Source organism: Cornus florida, unplaced genomic scaffold (assembly GCF_030987335.1).
Source record: "Cornus florida cultivar Cherokee Brave unplaced genomic scaffold, ASM3098733v1 CherokeeBrave_3.0.0_Hap2_Chr11, whole genome shotgun sequence".
NCBI classification, from domain to species: domain Eukaryota; kingdom Viridiplantae; phylum Streptophyta; class Magnoliopsida; order Cornales; family Cornaceae; genus Cornus; species Cornus florida.
This window is the reverse complement of record NW_026775581.1, coordinates 33,332,184-33,356,911: the sequence shown is the minus strand read 5'-3', so window position 1 is coordinate 33,356,911 and position 24,728 is coordinate 33,332,184. Positions and strand designations below refer to the sequence as shown.

The following is a 24,728-nucleotide window of genomic DNA, read 5'->3' as shown; positions in this document are numbered from 1 at the left end:
AAACCCTAAATGGCTTCATGTAGCAGCAAACTGCTGCTGATCTTAGCAAATGCAGGATTGCAGTAATTAGAATGAAAAACAAACCAGCTGCTAGTAGTGGAAACAGCAGCACCATGTGTACACATCATTAAAGCATATTACATACAGTGGACTGTGAAATAACAAATTGTAGGCTTATAGCAAAGAATAGTAGCCAACTGCCAAAACTTCCATAGCTGATAGCCCTTTGGTAAAATAAGCAAACGAATAATGTACATACAACCAACGATTATTTGGAGGAGGACAAGTACATGGGAGAACTTGAGGGATAGGACCAACACCTTAGGCTTTGATTCTTCAGAGTATGCAGAACCCCACACTACACTTATAGCGGAGGTTAATACGACTTTAAAAAAAAAAAAAAAAAAAAAAAAAAGAAGTAACTATTTTAAAATGATTTTTGCAATTTCAACCAACTTCGAAAACCTGAAATTTAAATAAAACTAATCAACCATGAAAAAATCAGCATAATGCATAAATATATATAGCATGCCACACAAAACACAAAATTATGTAGAAAACCACGAGACGTCACGCAGATCAAATCTACTATAGAAGGAATGTATTTATTTATTTATTTTGATAAATAAATAATTCATTAAAAAAGCGCTCAAAAGGAGAACGCGTCACTAACAAAACCACAAAAACCAGGGTACCCTAAGGCCCCAGGGAAGCCAAAAACTCAACAGTCTCCTCAGTAGAAGAGTAGAGTCTACCCGAACCCCAAAAACAAAGAGAGCTAATAACAGAAGATTTCAGAACAGTGATGGAAGATTCCTCTCCTTCGAAGGATTTTCTATTCCGCTCCCACCACAAACACCATCAAAGACACAAAGGCACCATCCTCCAAAACCCTCAAGCCTGTGCTCCCACCCAACCCCCTCTCCAGGTGTCCATCAGGCCTCTTGTAGATCTAGGCATGACCCAACAAACTCCAAATTAATCTAGCAAAAGGTTCCAACAATCAACCGCCACTGGACAATGCAAGAGAAGATGATCAACCGACTCGCCATTGCACTTACACATGCAACACCAATTCACCGTGTTAAGCTCTCTCCTTCTCAAATTATACATCGTCAAAATTTTACCCCACACAATCATCCAAGCAAAGAAGGCCAGTTTCAATGTATTTCAACCTTAGAAATCAGATTCTAGACTCTAGAATTGCCTAAGCTACCTAATAGATCAAACTCATGCCACTTGTTCCTCCTTCGACACTTTTGTTGTTGAGCAAGACATCCGCTCCTCATGCAATTCTTTCTTCAAATTGTGTTTAATATCCAATACTAGTCATCCAAGCTTGTAGGTTTTGTGGATTGTCTAGTGTTGAACTCTTGAGGCACTAGGATTATAGATGATCAACACTCAAGAAAACTCATCATCTAGATGGTATTACAATGAATGAAATAAACAAAAGTTCTAGCAATTTGATTTCTAGAAAGCATTTATGCACCCAGGAAAAAAAATAGAATGCACTTATGCTTCTCAACGCTTTAATATGCTTGGCATATTATTCTAAAAGCATTGGATCCTTTATATAGGAGTTTGAGGCTGAAAAGATTAGGTTTAAGAGTTTAAAAGCTTTTTAGAAACTGCCTTTTTGACTAGTTTGATAGATCCAAATTAGTTTCGATTGGTAGAACCTAGTCCAACAAGCTTCGATCGATTGAACTCCTTGCACTTGATAGATCCATATCCGTGCTTCACAGCAATTAAGACTATTTTAGACTTACTAAAAACTCCGTATAAGAACTCAATAACATAATCTAAGTTTAAAGCCACAGGTCACAACTACAGTACATGTCCAAACCCAACACGATTCCAGATCTGCCGGCTTTGGTCTTATCTTTATTTGATGCACTTAGACTGAGAATTCAACTTAAAACCAATCCATAGACTAACCTGTTACGACAAACGCAACGAACCCAAGATAGAACCAAGAATCACGACAGAAAAGTAAATACACCACACAAAGATTTATACGTGGTTCAGCAACAGCCTACGTCCACAGTGGAGATCCGGCGGAAATCTTCACTATGTGTAAAATCAGAGATTACAAGTTTTCAGCCCCACTCTGTTTCTGTACGAATTTCAAAATCTCTCCCTTACACCACTCCAAACCCTAAGCGCCCTTATATATTAGGCTACAAGAGACTAATTAGGGTCCACGGCCCATGTGCAAAAAACAGGTCAAAAATGTTCATCCAACCGGTTGTCGGGTCATAAGTGGGTTGCAACGCCACCCGACACTAAATTCGGGCCACAACATCACACAACCTATCACAAATGTAAGTCAAGTGATAATGCTACCTATGGTCCTTTCAAATTACATAGTCACTCTCATAATGACAATGACATGGCAAAATTTTATTTTCTTAATAATTAAACCCCCAATATTCCTTCTAAAGTTAATACGAAAGTCAGGTAAGAATGTTCACCCTCCTGGATCAGTAAATATTAATAGATAACAAAACATTGATTCCAAATGCCCACAGTCATTATGCTTCCTATATGAATGTTGCAACTTTATTTCTTGTGGAAAGATCTAGGCTAAATTGTTAGGAAATTAGTTAGGGAGGATTTTTAGGAATTATCCATAATTAGATAGTTGACTTTTTAAAAATTATGATTTGTATATATCTTTTCCTTAGAATTTGTAATACACTTCTATATACATAGGCCTGTAAACTAACATATGATATATAAAAAGATAATATCAAAATTTATTCCTCTTCACCTTTGTGTTCATGGTATCAGAGCCACCCTCACTAGGACGGTAAATTATCCATCGTTCTGCTGCTTTTCTAATAAAATAAGGAAATATTCATCGTTAGTTCTAGTCGTTTATACCAGAATTATAGAAGACTTATTCTTCTATTTCTCTTCGTCGTTTCTGGATGATTTCTTTGGTTAAATCCGCAATGTCTGGAATCTCCACTGAGGAAGTTCCGTCAATTCTTTAAATACTTAGAAATCCCAGATCACTTCATCCGGTTCAGGTGACAACCCAATCCTCCAAATTACCACTCATCGGCTGAATGGACAGAATTTTCTATGATGATCTCAATCCGTAAAGTTGTTCATCCGAGAGCGGGGGAAGATTGATTATTTAACTAATGCAAAGCAGGCCCCAAAGGAACATGATCCAGCATATGTCGTTTGGGATGCAAAAAATTCCATAATTATGTCATGGCTAGTGAACTCCATGGAATCGGAGACAGGCCAGGCATTTTTATGTATCTCTCCACTACCAAAGAATATTGGGACGCAATGAGAGAGACATACTCAGACTTAGACAATTCCGCACAAGTTTATGAAATTAAAACAAGGATTTGAGAAACAAGACAAGGACATCAGACTTGTTACAAAGTATTACAACATATTACAAGGTTTGTGGCAAGAACTTGACCTCTTTTATGATTTTGAAAGGAAGTGTGTAGGTGGGCGTTCAAGAAAATAGTTGAGAAGGACCATGTTTTGAATTTTTGGCTGGACTCAATGCTGAGTTAGACGAAGTGAGAGGATGTATTCTAGGCAAGACCCACTGCCGACCACTAGAGAAGTCTTCTCGGAAGTTAGGAGGGAAGAAAGCCGCGGGTTGGTGATGATGTGAAAGAAATCTTCTAGCACTCATAGTGAGAACTCTGCACTCAATGTAACATCCACTGAAATGGCAGCAGCTGCAGTTAATCCAAAACCAACAAATCACCCACAGCAGAAGATTAAAGAGAAAACCAAGATCTGGTGTGATTTCTGTAACAAATCAAGGCACACGCAAGAAACATGCTGGAAACTAAATGGAAAACTAGCAAATTGGAAGTAGGCAGATTTGGAGACAAGAATGGGCGTGGAATGCAGGCTACTATTGAAACTGAGACATCTCCATTCAGTAAGGAGCAACTTGATCATCTCTCCAAACTGCAGAACCAAACTCAGGTTTCAAGTGTCTCATCAAATTATCTTGATAAAAAAGGTAGCTCTTTAAGTGCCCTCACTAGTTCTTTAAATCCGGCACCTTGGATCATTGATTCTGGTGCATCTGATCACATGATTAGTTTATCATATTTGTTTAGTACAAATTTTCCAAATTCTATCACTTAAAAATTCGTATTGCTGATGGTAGTTTGTCTCCAGTTGCAGTAAAAGGTTCTATAGTTGTCTCAGAAAACCTTGTTTTAAAATCTGTCCTCCATGTGCCTAACCTTTCATGCAATCTTTTATCAGTTAGTAAGCTCACCAAAGATTCTAACTATGTTGTCAAATTTCTTGATTCTCAGTGTGAATTTCAGGACCTATATTCAAGGAAGATGATTGGCAGTGCTAGGATGGTTAATGGACTCTATTGCTTTGATAATGAAATCTTTAAGAGTGGACAAGCTCAAGCTGCAAGTAGTAGTGATATTTCTATTTCTGTTAAAAGTCAAACAATGTTATGGCACTATAGGTCAGGCCATCCCAGTTTCTCTTACTTAAAACATTTGTTTCCATCCCTGTTCAAAAATTTAAATCCCTTGTTATTTCAATGTGAATCTTGTCAATTATCAAAGCATCATCGTGTTTCTTATCCTTCTCATTTATATCAAGCATCCAAACCATTTTATCTGATTCATAGTGATGTTTGGGGGACTTCAGCCTTCTCAGGTTACTAATGTGACTGGAACTAGGTGGTTCATCGCTTTCATTGATGACCATTAGTAATGTGTTGGGTATATCTTTTGAGAGAAAAATCTGAGGTTGCGAGAGTGTTTAAAGAGTTCTATGCCATGATTGAAAACCAGTTTCAAACCTGGATTCAAGTATTTAGAACCGACAACGGAAATGAATTCTTTAACTCTATTCTTGGTGATTTTTTGAAAGAAAAGGGTATTTTCCATCTGTCCACTTGCTTTGATACCCCACACAAAACAGGATAGCTGAGAAAAAAAACCGCCATTTACTTGAGGTTGCTAAGGCAATAATGTTCACTATGGGGGTTCCTAAATATCTATGTGGTGAGGCTGTTTTTACAGCTTCATTCTTGTTCAACAGAATGCCAAGTAGGGTGTTGAAATTTGAGATGCCCCTAAATAGCTTGCTCTCAGTTTTTCCCCATATTAGGATCTTCACCTCATTACCTCTTAAAGTATTTGGATGCACTGCTTTTGTACATGTTCATACACGGGACCGTTCAAAACTTGATCCTAGGGCTGAAAAGTGCATGTTTGTTGAGTACTCTCCTAAACAGAAAGGGTATAAATGTTATAACCTCACCTCTAAAAAATTCTTTGTGAGTATGGATGTGACCCTTTTTGAGACTCAACCCTATTTCACCAAAAATACTCTTCAGGGGGAGAGTAATGAGAGGGAAGACCATTTTTGGGAAGTATTGGGCTCTTTACCATTGCCAAGTGTTTCACCAAACTCTACTTTACCTACTCAACCCACTATTTCAACCTCTCCGAAGCCTATTGAGTCAAACATTATAGACTACACTTCAAGGGGAGAACCACTTCAAATCCAACCTCAATTTGAGCTTCGTGTTTACTCTCAAAGAAGAAAGGATCAAAATAAAGAGCACCAACCTACTACCTGCCAAGAAAATTCTCCGGATAAAGGCAACTTGAATGAAACAGGTATTTCTGTCTCTAATCCATCTTTAATTCCTGAAACCAGCAATGAAGAGAGCCTTTCTCATGACCTTGATATTCCTATTGCACTTAAAAAGGGCACTCGCTCTTGTACCATGCATCCTATTGCAAAATATGTGTCCTACCATAGATTGTCTCCAAATTATAGAGCTTTTACCACTAATCTCTCTAGTGTTTCAATTCCTAGAACTATACAGGAGTCCTTGAATCATACTGAGTGGAAAGCAGCAGTTATGGAAGAGATGAGGGCTCTTGATAAGAACAAAACTCGGGAGATTGTTGAGTTGCCAAGGGAGAAGAAGACCGTAGGCTGCAAATGGGTGTTCACGGTCAAATATAAGGCTGATGGTAATGTTGAGAGATACAAGGCGAGACTTGTAGCTAAAGGCTTCACCCAAACATGTGGAATAGATTACTAGGAAACTTTGCCCCGGTGGCAAAGGTAAATTCCATACGGGTGCTGTTGTCTCTTGATACAAGGTTGAGGTGGCCATTGCAGCAGTTAGATGTAAAGAATGCATCTTAAATGGTGAACTAGAGGAAGAAGTGTTTATGAATCTACCACCAGGATTTGAAAATGATTATGGAGCTGGAAAGGTGTGTAAATTGAAGAAATCGCTATATGGTTTGAAACAATCACCCAGAGCATGGTTTGATCGATTCACTACAGCTATCAAGGATCATGGATATCGTCAAAGTCAGGCTAATCACACTCTGTTCTACAAACATTCAAGTGATGGTAAGATAGCCATACTTATTGTTTATGTGGATGACATAATCTTGACCAGAGGTAATAAAAGAGAATTGGAGGATTTGAAGTGTTTTCTTGCAAAGGAATTTGAGATAAAAGATCTTGGAGCTTTGAAATACTTCCTAGGAATGGAATTTGTCAAATCCAAGAGAGGAATATTTGCCTCTCAAAGGAAGTATGAGTTGGATTTACTTATGGAAACAAGTTTACTTGGCTGCAAACCGGTGGAAACACCTATGGAGCCCAATTTAAAGTTGCAGGCAGCAAGTGTAGAAGAAGTGGTGAACCAAGAGCAATTCCAAAGGCTGGTTGGAAGACTCATTTATCTTTCACAGACTCGGCCAATAGCCTTTGCAGTGAGTGTAGTGAGTCAATTTATGCACTCACCAGGAGACGAACACTTTTGAGGCAGTCTACCGGATTCTCAAATACCTAAAGGGATCATCTAGAAGAGGTTTGCTATTTGAAAACCACGGCCATCTAAGGATTGAAGCCTATACTGATGCTGATTGGGCAGGTAGTGTGATGGATAGAAGGTCTACTTCAGGTTACTGTACTTATGTTGGTGGAAACTTGGTAACTTGGAGGAGCAAGAAGCAACCGTTGTAGCAAGGAGTAGTGCAAAAGCTGAGTTCAGAGCAGTTGCTCAAGGAATTTGTGAACTTTTGTGGCTGAAAAGATACTTGAAGATATTAAAATCTCAAGTCCGATGCCTATGAAGCTTTACGGTGATAATAAAGCTGCAATCAACATAGCTCACAATCCTGTCCAACATGATAGGACTAAGCATGTGGAAGTTGATCGACATTTTATTAAGGAGATATTGAAAGGAGGAGTGATATGTATGCCCTATATTCCTACAAGAGAACAGGTAGCAGATATCCTCACTAAAGAATTACCGAAGGGGAAATTTGACAATCTTACATGCAAGCTGGGAATGCAAGATATTTTTTCGAGCCAGGTTGAGGGGGAGTGCGGAAAGATCTAGGCTGAATTGTTAGGAAATTAGTTACGGAGGATTTTTAGGAATTATCCATAGTTAAATAGTTTACTTTTTAAAAATTATGATCTGTATATATCTTTTCCTTAGATAGAATTTGTAATACACTTCTATATATATAGGCCTGTAAACTAACATATGATATATAAAAAGAGAATATCAGAATTTATTCCTTTTCACCTATTTGTTCATTTCTATTGGCATCTCAATTCAGATTCCTTAACAATATGTGTCTAAGTTACTGGGAATCAAGTCATATTTGTAGATTGTGCACTGGTAGGTTTATGAAGAAAATTATTTATTTCCTTTGACTGGTGGAAAATTTTCAAAAAACAAATCCTACATTTGCCAATTAGCGGGTCCAGCATTGGATAATGACATATATTATATATAGAGAGAGGGAAATAGAGATAGAGATGGATACAGATAGATAGCCTAAAAGAGCAATTTTCTGGGCGTAAACTTACCATGGACTTCCATTAATCAAATAATATATCCACTTTAACTTGTCCAGAGGAGATATATCTGCATGCTTCTTCAACCAATCCCTTAAAGTTGAATTACTGCACCAAACCTGATTATAGAGGCCAAAGAAAAAAGATAGCTCCTTGTTATGCATCATGATGCAAACAATTACTTTGAGAGGTTTCACAAATAATTGAAAATAAATCAAGTCTAATGTAAAAATCAATATAAAAAGATGGTTAACAGAAAATTTTCAATCCTATTTTCCAGAAATTGGAAGCACTTTATGTTGAGACTCTAAGCTCCTAGCGATTTCGCCTTTGCGACAAGTAATCCATGATTTACCAACCTGATCCATCTCCAATATGTTTCCTACCATGTAGGAGGGCAGCATATATGAATGTTTTACTGCTCCCTATATTGTGTTTAAATCATTTTTTTCCCCTTTCTGACTACCTGGATCATATTGAAATTTGAAAGTGAACTCTACTTCATTTTTTGTCTGCACTGGTTTCTACATTAAGAACATGTGGTTTGACTTTGGCCATGGCCTTCGATAGAGTGGGATGGAAAGATTCATGTAGTTGACCCCAAGTAATTGGGGAAAGGCTTTGGTTGTTCTTGTTGTTGCTGCTGCTGCTGCTGCTGTACTTGTTTCTATATTCAGGTTCAACAGGGGATGATATGAAACATGTGGAAGTATCGAATCAAAAACTTGCACATTACAAAAATATTTCAAGTTTCTAGAGTATATAATGCTTTGAACGACCTTTATACATGCACTTTCCTCTTGTTTTTTCTAAATGTTCTATCCAGACAAAAATGGAGTGCACAAAGCTAGTGCAGCTTAAATGATGCTGCTCTTTTAAGAATTGAATTTCAAAATTTTCAAAATGTTACTAGCGCAGCTTAAATGATGCTGCTCTTTTAAGAATTGAATTTCAAAATTTTCAAAATGTTTTACATTTTTAGCAACCCAATCCTTCTGGTTAGATTGCGTTGACTCGGAACCATTCCTAACATATAGACCGATAACACTTACTTTCTGCTGTGGCAAGGATACAAATATAGTAAATGGAAGAATGAGGGTCATTTCTCTTTTGAACTAAAGAAGACAAATAAAGCCACATCATCTGCATTATCTCAGGGTGAAAGTATCCAGTTTTCATGGAACTGCTCCAAACATTTTTGTTTTACTGACAGCACAAAAGGAAAACCTGATCTGAATATCTAAATAGGTGGTAAAATCTCTTGACTAGTGCTCATCTATGGGGTAGTCTTGTTTATACATTCAGATATGCAGAAGCCTGTGTTTGCTCATACAACCTGCAGGTAAAAAATTGCATCTATCACTGCCGCAGCTTGAATAAGTAACACCAGAGCTTCTTTGTCTACATCAGTGAGCCCAATCAACTGCATCACAATTCACAAAAAACTTTCAATAAATGTTGTTGCAATATATAGAGGTGAGAAATTATATCACATGTTTTTCTGAGAGAGAGAGAGAGAGAGATTCAGAAACTAGTATGATAAAATTTGAGCCAAAAGCAAGTCAGCAGAATTATCAACTAATTGCTTCTCAAGACAGCTATAAGAAATAAAACCATAAACATGAGTAGAACCATTAAGCAAATCACAAACAGTCGAGTCTAATAGAGGTTTTTACAACCCATGATATGCCACTGTACCACCACTTTGTGAATGCTTTTTAATAGTAGTATATTAGATTATTAAGATAATAGGGAGCTCGAGGAAAATCCACACAAAGGGGAAGCAGAACTAAAGACAAGGTAAAGATTGTGTCGGGTCGAAAACCACTCAACAATGATGAAAAATATATATATATATATATAAACCAATGTAAGTCCAAACCCACTAAAGAAGCACAAACTTGAATGTTAAGGAAAATATGTTTCAATCCTCCTCAAGGCTGGGAGGCACCTACCTCATCCCGATCAACTTATAAATAATTTTTATTCTCTTCAAAGTACATGGTGATAAGATCAGTTTCCTTTTTCTACACTGGTTTGCTTTGGATTTGCTGTCAAAGTCTACAGTCCCATTCTTCTAGAAGGTCAAGAAAGGCAGTTTGATAGGGGCTTTCACGCATCTTGGCTGAGAGAGATTCTTCTGTGGTCATTAGTTGTTTTGATCGTAAGTCTGAGTTACTGGCTAAATAGGAATTTAATGCATGACATTAGAGTTGGGATGGGAGTGCATTGTATCTGGAGATCAATTAATGAAGACCTGAATGGCCTAGCTAAAAGGAGTGAATTCCTTGCAACCATTCAGATACAACCAGTGTTATTAAAGGCTCAAGGCGCACCAAGGCGCTAGAGGTCCTTTGGAGCCTAGGCACGAGGCACACAGCGAGGCGCGCGCCTGAGTGAAGTGAGGCGCCCAATTGAAATTTTAAACTACCATAAGAGCATTCATATCTTATAAGTCGTATCAATTTTCTAAAAATTAATATCAAATATAAAAAGGTAATCCATCAACCGTATAAGTATTCAAGAACCATAAAACTGAGCACAAATTTGTTTTCTTGAAAGGCAAAACGATAATTTGTTTTTTTGAATGGAAAAACAAAGCACAAAAAGAAATAAATCTTTGACTCTTGCGCTTTCTTATTTGTTTATTCTTCTGAACAAAAGTTCCTTCTCTCATAAGCTTAGGCTTTCTTATTAGTTTATTAAGTTTCCAAAAGTACCCTTTTTGGCCTAAGAAATAGAATAATTATTTTTAAAAAATAAATAAAAACAGTGAGGAGAACCTAGGCACAACCTGACAAATAGGAGAAGGCACAACCGAGGCGCGCGCCTAGTAAACATCAGTGAGCCTGGGATGACAACAGGCGCTAGACTTACGCCTCAAGCCTAGGCGCGCCATAAACATTACTGGATACAACTTAGTCTCTTTGCGTTGAGTTTGTAGAGTTGGTAATGACAATTACAGTTTTGTCAACAAAAGGATCATCGGAAGGCTCAGTGTCCTAAACTGGTGAATAAGGCAATTCATGGACAGCAACAGCAGTGTTCATAGAGTAAGGATTTTTACACTTGAGCAGTTGCACCATCTAAGGATGAGCCATCTCCACTAGTTCCCTCATGGTCTTTGATTGTTAGTAATCACAGAAGCTTCTTCCCACCTCTCAGTCGAATGCGCTTTCAGTCTCTCAGTAGAAATATAAAAAGAAGAGAAAAGAGAGAATTGCGTAAAAGCTTGAAATGAGATGAATTACCCATTCACAGCTCCAGTATTTATAGATAAAATGAGCACATGCTCATATTACAAGAAAGGAAACAAAATCAAATCATTGCATATTCTATGCCTAGACATATGCGTAAATAAAGTCAAATACATGATTAGTGACTATCATATCTCACAGATAATATGGTAAATCACATCCCATGATTTGGGCCTATCATATCTCGGATATTATGGTAAGTTATACCATAAATCGTGGTATCATAAATGCTAACACTCCCCCTCAAGTTGGTGCGTGGATTTCTGAAACGCCCAACTTGGACAATGCATTCTCAAACACAATCTTGCTGATGCCCTTTGTAAGAATGTCTGCAAGCTGCTGAGAGCTTGTGACAAATGGAGTGCAAATTTGACCAGAGATGATCTTCTCTCGAATGAAGTGACAGTCCACCTCTATATGCTTAGTCCTGTCATGCTGAACGGGATTTGCTGCTATGCTAATGGCAGACTTGTTGTCGCAGTAGAGTGAGAATGGAAGCAACACTGGAAGGCACAAGTCTGTCATCAAGGTTTTCAGCCAAAGCAACTCACCTACCCAAGAGCCATAGCCCCATACTCTGCCTCTGCACTAGATCGAGAGACAACATCCTGCTTCTTACTGCGCCAAGTAACCAAGTTACCACCAATAGTGGTACAATAACCTGAATGAAACCTCCTATCTGAAATTGATCCTGCATAATCAGCATCTGTCCAAGCCTCAACACGTAAGTGACCATGATTAGCAAACAAAATACCACGGCCTGGACACCCTTTTAAGTAGCGAAGAATCCGAATAGCTGCATCAAGGTGTGGGGCACGAGGAGAGTGCATGAATTGACTCACGACACTCACGGCATAAGCAATGTCAGGTCGAGTCATGGATAAATAGATGAGCTTCCCCACAATAGATGAGCTTCCCCACAAGTCGTTGATACTGACCAATATCTGACAACAACTCCCCCTCAGAATCAGCCAACCGATGATTCTGCTCAATCGGAGTATCAGCAGGACGAGCGCCAAGCTGACCAGAAGCAGAAAGCAAGTCAAGAACATACTTGCGTTGAGAGATGAAAATGCCAGTCTTGGAGCGAGCCACCTCAATGCCCAAGAAGTATCGTAGGGGACCAAGATCCTTAATCTCAAACTGACGGCCAAGATAGCTCTTAACCTCATTAATTCCGGTAGTATCATCGTCGGTAAGAATAATATCATCGACATACACAATGAGAGCAACTGTCACCGCCTGAATGACCTAAAAACAAGGTATGATCAGCTGCACTTTGATGGAAACCAAACTTGAGCATAGCAGTGCCAAAGCGATCAAACCAAGCTCGAGGAGACTGCTTGAGGCCATATAGAGAACGACGAAGACGACATACCATACCAGAATGAGCAGGAGAACGAAAGCCCAGAGGAGGAACCATATACACCTCCTCCTGCAAATCACCATTAAGAAAGGCATTCTTGACATCTAACTGAAATAGAGGCCAAGATCGAATTGCAGCAACGGAAAATAATACACGGATGGTATTCATCTTGGCAACAGGGGCAAAAGTCTCTTGATAATCTATGCCATAAGTCTAACCATAACCCTTGGCAACCAATCGGGCCTTGTAACGAGCAACTGATCCATCTGGATTATGCTTGACTGTAAACACCCAACGACAACCCACAGCCTTTCATCCAATAGGAAGCGGAACCATGTCCCAAATTTGATTTTTCTCAAGTGCTTGTAGTTCTTCTGTCATGGCATCACGCCATTGAGGTTGTGCTAACGCATCTGCAACACTGGAAGGAACAGGAACCGAGGCAACAGAAACAAGAAAACTCCGATAAGAGGGTGAGAGAGCATAATCAGAAACAAAATTAAAAATAGGGTAAGTACAAGAACGTTTATCCTTTCGAAGAGCAATGGGGCGATCATCAAGCGAAACAATAGCTTGAGAAGGCGGAGCTGGTGCCGAAGGAACAGGGCAGTCGATCGTGGGAGTAGAAGCTTGTACCTTTTGTCTCCGATTATAAACCTGTGAAAAAGGAACAATTCCCCCTGCTGGAGGGGTATCACGAGGAGGAATTATAGAAGAAGAAACAGGTAATGGTAGAGGAGTTGAAGATGGAAGAAGGTGATCATCCATTATATTCAATGGGAACCATTCACTCTGAGAACCAACTGAACCACTATAGTATGGTGTATGCTCAAAGAAAGAAACATCCATGGATATAAACCGCCGACGACTGGGAGGATGGTAACACCTATAACCTTTTTTAGAGTGAGAATAGCCCAAAAAGACACACTTCAAAGCCTTAAGGTCAAGCTTTGTACGAGTTTGCCCCAACTGCTGAACAAAGCACACACACCCGAAGACTCGTAGAGGAATCAAAAATAGAGATGAATTGGGCTGTAAAGTTAAGAATCCTAGAAGGAGTCATATTAATGATGTAAACAGCGGTAAGAACTGCATCTCCCCAAAATGACTGGGGAACATTCATGCCAATGCAGATTGCTCTGGCTAAGTCAAGGATGTGGCGATTCTTTCTCTCAGAACGACCATTCTGTTGAGGAGTTGTAACATTGGCCAGCTGATGCGCAATCCCAAATTTTATACATAACCGTTGTACCTCCCCATAAGTGTACTCTGTACCCTGGTCAGATCGGAATTTTTTAATGGTACGACCAAATTGAGTCTGAACCATTGTCATAAAATTTTTAAAAATGGTGTATACCTCATTTTTGGTTTTCATAAGATAAACCCAAGTAACACGACTATGATCATCAATGAACAACACGAAATATCGAAATCCAAGACTAGAAGTAACTGGGCAAGGACCCCACACATCTGAATGAACAAGATCAAAAGGTGTTAAAGCAGATTTATTACTACTAGCAGGATAATTGGAACGAACATGTTTAGCCATATGACATGTTTCACAAGATAAATATGACACTGCCACGTTACAAAATAAGGAAGGAAATAAATGTTTCAAATAACCAAAAGAAATATGTCCTAAACGCATGTGCCAACGCATAAGCTGGGCTTTATTAGATGAAACAATATTAGAAAATGAAGCTGAATGTGCTTGCGGTGACAAAGGAGCATCCAACAGGTATAAACCGCCCACTTCACGCCCAGCCAATCGTCCGTTTCGACACCAGATCCTGAAAAATACAATAAGAGGGAAAGAACATTACACTACAATTTAATTGTTTGGTAACGCTACTAACAAAAATAAGATTTGTAGTCAACTTTGGAACATGAAGTGTATTTGACAAAGTTAATGAAGGAGTAACTGATATGTGACCCTTCCCAGCAATGGAAGATGGAGAGCCATCCGCAAGGCGGACCTTGCGTTGGCCAGAGCAGATACTAAAAGATTGGAAGAGTGAGGACATACTAGTCATATTGTCTGAAGCACCAGAATCAATGATCCATGGTGTTGAAGATGTAGATACGCTATGTGCAGACGCAATAGTACCTGAGTGGGCATAAGTGGAGGTTGGCTGAGATGATGCCTCCATTTGGTTGAAGAATTGCTTAAACTTCTCCAAATCAGCTTGAGTCAAGGTAACTGTGGCAGAAGATGTAGAGGCAGGGTTGTCAGGAGTTAACAACGAGACTGGTTGTGTAACAGAATGTGCAGAGGATCGAGGCTGTTGTTTCTGTTGCGGTGGACGTCCATGTAGAGCATAACAACGAGATTTGATGTGACCAATTTTTCCGCAATGGTCACACCATCCACGTTGTTGTCCCAGAGGAGGACCGGTGGTAGTGCTCTGAACTGATAGGGATGGTTAAGTTCTTGAAAGGTTGGGAATCCGAACTGCCATAGCAGAACGATCAACAAAAGCAACACCTAATGAATGAGTCCGGCGGCTCTCATCTGACAACACATAGGAATATGCATCCTCAAGAGTAGGGAATGAAGATAAGCCCAATAAATGAACACGAGCATACTCAAACTCGTCGTTCAACCAGGCAAGAAACTGAAACACTCGATTCTTCTCCACAATTCCTGCATATAAAACTGCATCATCTGGATCCTTCCAAGAGTGGAAGGAATCATAATATGACATCTCCTCCCAAATAGCACGAAGCTTGGCAATGTAACCTGAAACTGTCAAGTCACCCTGAGAAATACTAGTGATATCTCGCCCCAGCTGGAAAATTCGTGCATTATTCTGCCTCTGAGAATAAGTGCGTTGAACTGAATCCCAAATCTGCTTAGCAGTCTTCATAAACATATAGCCAACAAGTATGTTTGGTTGCATCGAATTGACTAGCCAAGACATAACCATAGCGTTATCTGCAAACCACTGTGGATATGCCTTCTCTGACTCAGCTGGCTCTTTCTCAGAACCAGTAATATAGCCAATCTTGCCTTTGCCACCAATGAACATCTTGGCAGACTGTGCCCAAATCAAATAGTTGGAACCATCCAACTTCACTGTGGTGATTTGAAGTCCTGGATTTTCTGATGAGTTGGTGGGAAAAATGGCACCACCACCCACAGAACGTGAACCAAGAGAATTAACAATCGAGGACCCTGAATCTGCCATAATCTGTCACACGACAATAAAAAGAACTCCAAAAACACCACAAATTTTGTTAATAAATCAAAGGGTCTCCTCAGACAATAAAAAATGTTTCCTCAGACCATTCCTAAAAAATCCAAATACATACCTTTTTTAAGGAGCGTTGCCCACTTACATATAGCCAGACAGCCTCCTTCTTAATATTTGGAACCTCTTTGTAAACTATTTTTTTTTTTACCCAAGCCCTTCTAGGTGTTGGAAACCAACTATCCCAATTTACCCAACCCTAGAAGAGTGAAAAAGAAATTGTAAAACTTAAAAATACCTGTTTTCGATCACAAAACAGCAACACAGAAAAACATGTATAGGCAACGTCACACGATGTCATAAACAGCCTAAGGTAGCTGTTGCACAAGTAGCAAGGCTGCTGAAAGGTGTGGAAAGCTGTTGGCTCTGATACCAAGTAGAAATATAAAAAGAAGAGAAAAGAGAGAATTGCGTAAAGGCTTGAAATGAGATGAATAACCCATTCACAGCTCTAGTATTTATAGATAAAATGAGCACATGCTCATATTACAAGAAAGGAAACAAAATCAAATCATTGCATATTCTATGCCTAGACATATGCGTAAATAAAGTCAAATACATGATTAGTGGCTATCATATCTCACAGATAATATGGTAAATCACGTCCCATGATTTGGGCCTATCATATCTTGGCTATTATAGTAAGTTATACCATAAATCGTGGTATCATAAATGCTAACACTCTCCCTTTGTATGTTTGTCTTGGAGCACTTGGGTTTTTGACTCAGGTGCTACACGCAATATGACTAATGATTTTTCTTTATTCATGTCTACTTTCTCTCCTCTTTCATCGGTTTCAGTTTTAGCAACTAATGGCACTCCTATGTCACTAGCTGGTGTTGGAACTATTATCTCTCCTTATTTGTCTCCTCCTATTGTTTATTTTATTCCTCAACATACCTTAAATTTTAGTCAATTGTTTGACTCTAGAAATTATGTTCAATTAGTTGTGTTGTGTAGGATCCTCATTCTAAGAAGTTGATTGGAATACGCAGTAGAGAGGAAGGGCTGTGTGTGTTTGAGGATCACTGAAAATCCATATTATACTTATGTTTCTATTTTAGAGTTGTATTATGTTTGGTAATTTCTTGTTTGGCAAGTCTTGGCCTCTAAGAAATTATAATCCTTGTCCAACAAGGAATTGGGTTTGGAACTCTATAAATAGATCAATAGATACATAGGCTTTGGGTTGAGACTTATGAGATTGATAGAGATGTAGCCTCATGAAGGAGTTAATGGGTAGAGGTAGTATGCGGGTTGGTAGAGTAGGAAAAACACCGATAACACTGTTGGAGAGGAGATAGGCTCGTGGAGTGGTACATGGTGAAAAGACACGTAAGCGGTGTTAGTACTCCATTGTTGTAATATCTCTACGAATCATAGTGGAATCTCTTCGATCTCATCCATGGACATAGCCCTGAATTTGGGTGAACCATGTATATCTTGTGTTTTTTGTCTGATTATTTTGTTGGCATTCATTGGATTTATATATCCGTGCACTTCCGTTGCTCCAACAAATTGGTATCAGAGCCAAAGGTGAAGGAGATCCAGAAAACACAAAAAGTCTCAACATGTGCTACAACGGGCTTCAGTTGTAGGTGGAGTCAATCGGCTTGGTTACATTGTATGGAGCTTGAGCAATGTGGAGCTTGGAGGTTTGACTGATTGAGCAGCCTAAAGTGTGAACTATCGGAGTTTTGCAGGAGGATCGTCATGATTGAAGCTGCAAAAGAATTGTCTTGATCAATGTTGTGGAAGCGATGATTGGTTGGATGGAATTTGAGTCAAGGTGCAGATTGTTGGAATTTGTGTCTTTATGTCTCAAATTCCTATTCTACTTGTGTTTCTATTTTAGAGTTGTATTTTGTTTGGTAATTTCTTGTTTGGCAAGTCTTGGCCTCTAAGAAAGTGTAATCCTTGTCCAACAAGGAATTGGGTTTGGAACTCTATAAAAAGATACATAGGCTTTAGGTGGAGACTTATGAGATTGATAGAAATGTAGTCTCACGAGGGAGTCGATGGATAGAAGTAGTATGCGGGTTGGTAGAGTAGGAAAAACACCGGTGACACTGTTAGCAAGGAGATAGGCTCATGGAGTGGTACATGGTGAAAAGACATGTACGTGGTGTTGGTACTCTATTTTTGTAATATCTCTACAAATCATAGTGGAATCTCTTTGATGTCATCCATGGATGTAGCCCTGAGTTTGGGTGAACCATGTATATCTTTTTTTTGTGTGTGATTATTTTGTTGGCTTTCATTGGATTTATATATCCGTGCGCTTCCACTGCTCCAATAATCACCATGTCCTAACCATTGTTGCTTCCTCTATTGACCTGTCCTCCTTTTGGCATTCTTCTATTTCTCGTTCACAAAATTTAATATCTACCGGGGTTTTGGATAATTTGCATAGTCATGATCTCTGATTGTAGTGGCAACAAACCTGCCAAATTTTCTGCTTTTCCTTTTAATAAGACTTCCTTTACTTCTATGGCACCCTTTGATTTAGTTCATTCTGATGTGCAGGGACCTGCTCCTATTTCTACTAAAGAAGGGACCATATATTATGTTCCTTTTACTGATGATTATTCGGCATTGTCAAGTCTATGTTATGAAACGTCGTTCTAAATTCTTTTCTATCTTTAGTAAATTTCGTGTTATGCTTCCCACACAATATTCATCTATTATCAAATGTTTAGATGTGATTTAGGTCCCTTTCTTGATCTGCTAAAAACAGATGGCACTCTTCTGCAATCTTCTTGTGCCGATACTCCGTAGTAGAATGGTGTGGTTGAGCAAAAGCATAAGCACATCATGGAGATTGCTCGTTCTCTTTTGTTATCTGTCAATGTTCCAAGTTTTTTTTTTGGGGGAAGTTGTTCTTATGGCAATTCATATTATAAATAGAATACCAACTACTGTTACCTCTGATATTTCTCTTTTAAAATGACTATGCTATAAGCTTCCTGATTATTTCTCATTGAAAGTTTTTTTGTTGCACTTGTTTTGTTCTTCTTCCTAAACATGTTCGTACTAACTTATCCGCTCATTCTGCTGTGTGTTTTTCTTGGTTATGATGACAGTCAGAAGGGGTATCAGTGTTATGAACCTATCACTCAAAGGTCATATGTGTCTCGTCATGAAGTGTTCCTCGAGCACATCCCTTTCTTCTCTATTTCCGCTAGTCCTACCACTATGAGTAAGTCTGATCTCCTTCACATTGATCCCTTTACAGTTTTTTGGGGGGGAGGTTGTTCTTCTGGCAATTCATCTCTCACATGTCACCTTGCCTCTCTCACAAGTTAGAGAATGCAACTTGCATTCACATTCATAATGATGCGGACCCCACAATCATAATGGCAATGCACGAGGTGGCCATAAGCATTTAATAAGTGGGCCCCACAAATATTCCCTCACATACTCTCTCACATGCATCATTGCGCCTTTTTGTTTACCCATATATATATTACTATATGTTAAATATATTAAATCAGTGCCCGTATATTTGGTACCAAATCTATATGATGCTGAATATCTTGAATGGGTGGCAAACCATCTGGCAACTCATCTATAATATAATCTTGAAATTCTCCAGTAATGGTTGTAGTGCATTAGGAACAGGTAAATTTCCTGTCACTTCCACGCTTTTGACAATGAGCACCATGATCTCGCCCGACTCTTTCACTGCCTCCACAAACTGCTCATCAGGGATAGTAAGAAAAGAACGCCCCTCCACTTTAGAAGCTTTGGGTGGTTCTTCCCCCGTTGGTACCAACCCAACATTTTGATCATGCCACCAAAACAGATATATGTTGTCCTACCCTTTATAAGTTATCCACATCATATTGCCAAGGACACCCCAATAATAAATGGCATGCGTCCATCTCAACCGCATCACATACTACCTCATCTTTGAAATATTTTTGCCGATGGAAAATGGTATACGGAAAATTGTGGTAATATTATCCTCAACACCCTTCTTTATCTACCCAATTTTGTAAGGGGGTGGATGCTTCTCAATTTTCAACTGCAGTTTCTTGACTAAGGCATTTGACACAATATTCTTGCTACTACAACTATCCACAATCACATCACAAACCTTTTGGTTGATCGTGCATCTGGTTCAAAAGATACTACATCGCTATCAGTCAGTCTCCTGTTTTGGCACAAATAACAACCTCTGCACTAGACAGTTAACCCGATCACCATCGTCACCGCCAGCAAAGTAGCACCATCATATTCATTCTGAGTATCATCAATTTGATCTTCTTCGTTGACATCTGCCTCATCATCTTCAGACTCTACCATATTCACTTGCCCACGGTTAGGGCACTCGTTGGAACGATGACCAGGCTGTTTGCAGCGATAGCACTTGCCTAGCCAAGAACATGCAAACGGGTTTTTATCATTTTTACCCTTATTTTATCCTGCTACTGGGAACTACAGCGCCTGAGGAATGCTGTTGAGAAACTACAGCTTGTTTCCCTTTATTCAGTGTTGAACGTACCAATCAGAGTTAAACCTGTTCGTTTCCTGAACCCGTGAGGGTGGCCTTGCTGTAGGCCAGGTTGACAGCTTCTGATAAACTCCAGATTAGATGCATCGTAATTTGATCTTGGATCGCCGCCCTAATCCTCTAATATATCTTGCCACCTGCTGACTTTCCGTCTCTGATAGATTATTGCGTGCATTTAATCTGTAGAATTCCTCCGTATAGTCGTTAACCGATCGATAACCTTACTTGCAATTCTGGTACTGGTGGTTTAACATTTGTTCATAGTCTGGTGGTAGGAATTTGGATCCCAGCAACTGCTTCATCTTGTGCCATGTTCGGACAAGTTGTTTCCCCTGCCGCCTACGGTTGCTCTGTGTGTGCTCCCCCACCAAGCAGAAGCACCTCCCTTAAGCTTATATTGTACAAGATTAACTTGCTTGTCTTTGGGAATCTCCATATACTCGAAAAAGTGCTCAACATCAATGATCCAGTTAAGGAAATCTTCAATATGAAGATGTCCATTGAAACTAGTAAGATCAATTTTTATTCGAAAATCACGAGTGCCTGGATTTCTTCGGTTTTGGGCATAGCTCGATCACACCGATCCATGCCAAGTCCTCCGAACTCCTCATCGTTGGAATACTCAACATGGACTGGAGGCCCACGTGGAGGTACAGGCCAAGTCACACAATCCTTCTCAACGGGTGTCGCTCTCACGCTCCGAGCGCGCTCCAGCTCTCACTTTCCGCGCACGCTCTGGCTCAAATTCTCACTATTTATAACTTAATTATGCCGCTCTCAAGCTCCAGCTCCCGCTTTATGTGACTAATGGTTACCCATATTTGGTTGGCCATGAGGAACATCTCTAACACGAGCCTGAATAGGATCACGATTCTGGTTGCTACCATTACCATCATTTGCCATCACACTAGGGTAGATCAAGGCTCTGATACCAATTGACGTAGCGGAAGCAAAAAAGAGATAAGTATCTCACACAAAGCAATAGCTTTAACAAATTATAAAACTGATATTGTTAACTTCGTTCAATTCAAGATGCCTCAACAATACAAAGGTGGGCCTTATTTATAGCATAATCCAAACTTGCTCTCCAAGTTAGAGAATGCAACTTGCATTCATATTTATAATGATGCGGACCCCACAATCATAATAACAATGCATGAGATGGCCATTAAGCATTTAATACGTGGGCCCCGTAAATATTCTCTCTCATATGTCACCTTGCTCACTAAGAGAATGCAACTTGCATTCACATTCATAATGATGCCGACCCCACAATCGTAATGGCAATGCATGAGGTGGCCATTAAGCATTTAATAAGTGGGCCCCATAAATATTCCCTCACATATTCTCTCACATGCATCATTTCACCTTTTTGTTTACCCACATATATATTACCATATGTTATATATATCAAATCATGGATGTCCTGCATCAAACCTTTACTTTATATGCATATAAATTCATCCTTTCACAATTAATGGACAATTAGCTCAAAAACCCTTTGAACTACTCAATACAGTGATTCACCAATATTATATTAAGATATATAAATAAGATTTTATTAAATAAATGTCAATTTACAATCAAAGCCTCTGCAGGGCACACAACCTAACACTTTCTTCCTTCTCTTTAACCACAGAAAGAAAACATCACTAACTCTCTTTTCTCTTCTTTCTTCCTTCTCTTTTACTGCAGAAAGATAACATCACTAACATAATTTTTGTTAATTATATTGTTCCTCTATGTTTTGTTCTGCATAGTTTATTCACCCACTCAACATGAAACACAAAACAAATTACAAGTACAAATGTGTCATAGATTAAGCATCTTCTTGCAAGTATAAGCGAGCATTTTATGTCACATAGAAGATTGTTAAAATGCTTCAGGATCGAGACAATGATAATGTAACTAGGGTTCTATGCAAATTCTATTGGCTACTAAAGTTATCTACAGAGTAGTTAAAATCAATGCAAATTATAGCAATTATAAATTACTAACACAGAAATGTAAGAGGCAAAGAAAGTTCACAACCTCAGCATCTAGCGAGATACGAGCATAACGAGAGAGCTGTTTTTGTATAGCCAAACTCCGTGCCTCTATGTTTTCATTATACCTATACAACAATTTTTACAATAAGTAATTCGTATGAGAATGTATGGAAATTCGGGGATTCAGGGGAAGATGGCATAACTCAACCATGTTTAGATGTCTTTGGAGACTAACATAAATATTTCTAATTAGACTTGTAAGCGGACTGGATTCGGACCCAGATTAGGCTTGATGCAATCAGAATCTGACAAGGTTATTTTCTGATCTAACACAATAACGATTATTTATTAATGAGGTCATATCTGATTTGTCTTAATTGGATATTCAATCTTATAACCCGATCTGTTAAGGGTGTAATTTTTTGTAAGAAAATTTAATGTCAAAAGAGATTTAAAAAAAAAAAAAGAAAAGCAGGTATTTGACTCTTTGTTAAAGTAGAAACAAAATAGATTAAGAAAGAATAGAGAAAGTGAAAAACAAATACAAAAACAAACACACAAAAAATATGATAATATGTATATAGTATATAATATATATTATATTATCTAGGATCGGATTATTATTGAATTGGATCAATCATGAATCATATATTCCGATGAAATCCTCTATTACCGTTTCTTTGATTTTCTTCTCTTTTCGCTTGTGTTCGTCAATGAGTACTCTGGATGGTCAAGGATTGTCGTTTCTTGAAGTTGCAAGGCTTCCTCATTTGGATCTCAAAGAGGATGTGGAATGTGATTTTACAAAGAGAGGGCATGTTCTTAGGGTGGACAACCACAGCACGGACAGTCGTGAATCCATGCACATCTTGGCTTGTTGGGCGATTTGACAGAGAAGTGGGATCTATGAATGATATTAAGCAGTGAGCTTCGAAGACATGGAAAATCTCGTGTGGGGTTAGGGTTTCTGCTCTGGCTGATGGGTTGCTTTTGTTCAGATTCCCATTGATTTTGGAAGCTCTACAGGTTTTGAAGAGGGGTAAGAAAGTTGGGGGCGATGCACAGTTGTTTATTGGTTTGTGGTGCTATCGGGTTGGGTGCTCTGGGCTGAGGAAGAAGACCTTGCACCGGCGAGTCATTTTGTACGGTCTTCCTCTGCATCTTTGGTGTCGAAGCTGTTTGTTGCCATTGGTGACCTATATGGAGGATATTGGGATGTTGAGGCTTATGAATTGAGTGATACAGAGAGAATCATTAATACTGTGCTCAAAGGAGGCGAGATCCCGGAGTTTATCACCGTGGAAGACAGATGGTGGGCCTTCAGAGTTGACTAAAGAGATTTGTCCTTCCCTTGTGCCTTTTTCCAATTCTTATGATGGGAGTGATAAGTTGAGAACCCAATTGATTTCGGATAGGAAGAATCGAGCATATCGATGACCTGAAAGTGGTCTTGGTGTTTCACTGGAGGAGTAGATTGCGGATTGCCACGGTGGTCTAACCAAAGGACAAGGACGTATGGGGATGCACGCGCCAAAGGAGAGTGGGGTGAGCAGAGATAGGAGTGGCGCACGTGGTTGGTGTTCATGCGCCTCCCGTTGTCGGTGCAAGAAAACTGTAGGTGCACGTGATTTAGCATGTGAGCGTTTGGGGCATTTGAATTCTGCTAACGATGGGCCTGGAACTAGGCCACATTATGGGCGTCATGGATTTAATGATATAGTTGGGCCTCATCAGATTAAGTCCAAGCCCAAGTCTATTGGGTCATCCTCCTCAGCTGGTCCGCACCAGGCTAAGCCCAACTCAATTGGGTTAAGATCGTCAACTGGGCTTCCTCATACTAAGCCCGCGTGAGGAGGGGGGGGAGGGGAGTGATGGAGGGGCGCTGGAGAGGGAGGGGGGGTAATGGAGGGGTTCTTGATACTGTTTCCTTATAAAGCTACGACTCACTTTGTGGAATGTCCAGGCCTGAATGACTTTGACAAGAGGAAGGTTATGAAGTTGGCAGTGAGAAAATAGGGAGCTCATGTGGTTTGCTTGCAAGAAACGAAGATTGCTTTGATAACGGATAAGGCGGTTAAAAGCATTTGGGGTAGTAGGTTTGTTGAATGGGAGGTGTTGGATTCTTTAGGGGCTTGTAGAGGTATTCTTATCATGTGGGATAGGAGATGGATGGCTAGGGTGGAGGTGTGGAGAGGGAGATTCTCCATCTCATGTACTTTTGTGATGGAGGAGAATGGTTTTAAATGCGCATTGTCCGGTGTCTATGGGCCGGTAGAGGTTAATGAGAGAGTTGTGCTGTGGGAAGAGCTCGGTGCTGTGAAAGACCTTCCTTGGTGTGTAGCCGAGGATTTCAACGTGGTTAGGTCGCCATCTGAGAGATCTACAGGTGGTAGATGGTCATCGGCTATGTTACAGTTTTCGGAGTTCATTGATGGACATCATCTTATTGATCTTCCTTTAGAGGACACTGTTTTTACT

The 24,728-nt window shown here is 39.4% G+C and overlaps 1 protein-coding gene across 4 annotated transcripts in view; it reads right to left on the bottom strand.

Moving 5' to 3' along the window:
- Positions 1–24,728, bottom strand: part of LOC132283162 (nudix hydrolase 3) — a 117,468-nt gene that overhangs the window by 42,682 nt on the left and 50,058 nt on the right. For all 4 annotated transcript variants that reach the window (XR_009471960.1, XM_059785077.1, XM_059785078.1 and 1 more), the window contains 3 exons: positions 22,294–22,375; positions 9,209–9,295; positions 7,885–7,991 (listed from right to left, as the gene is read on the bottom strand). Coding sequence is in view for 3 of the 4 variants with exons in the window: in XM_059785077.1 (XP_059641060.1) it covers positions 7,885–7,991; positions 9,209–9,295; positions 22,294–22,375 (276 nt within the window). In the remaining variant the exon portion in view is untranslated. The remainder of the gene's footprint in view (positions 1–7,884; positions 7,992–9,208; positions 9,296–22,293; positions 22,376–24,728) is intronic.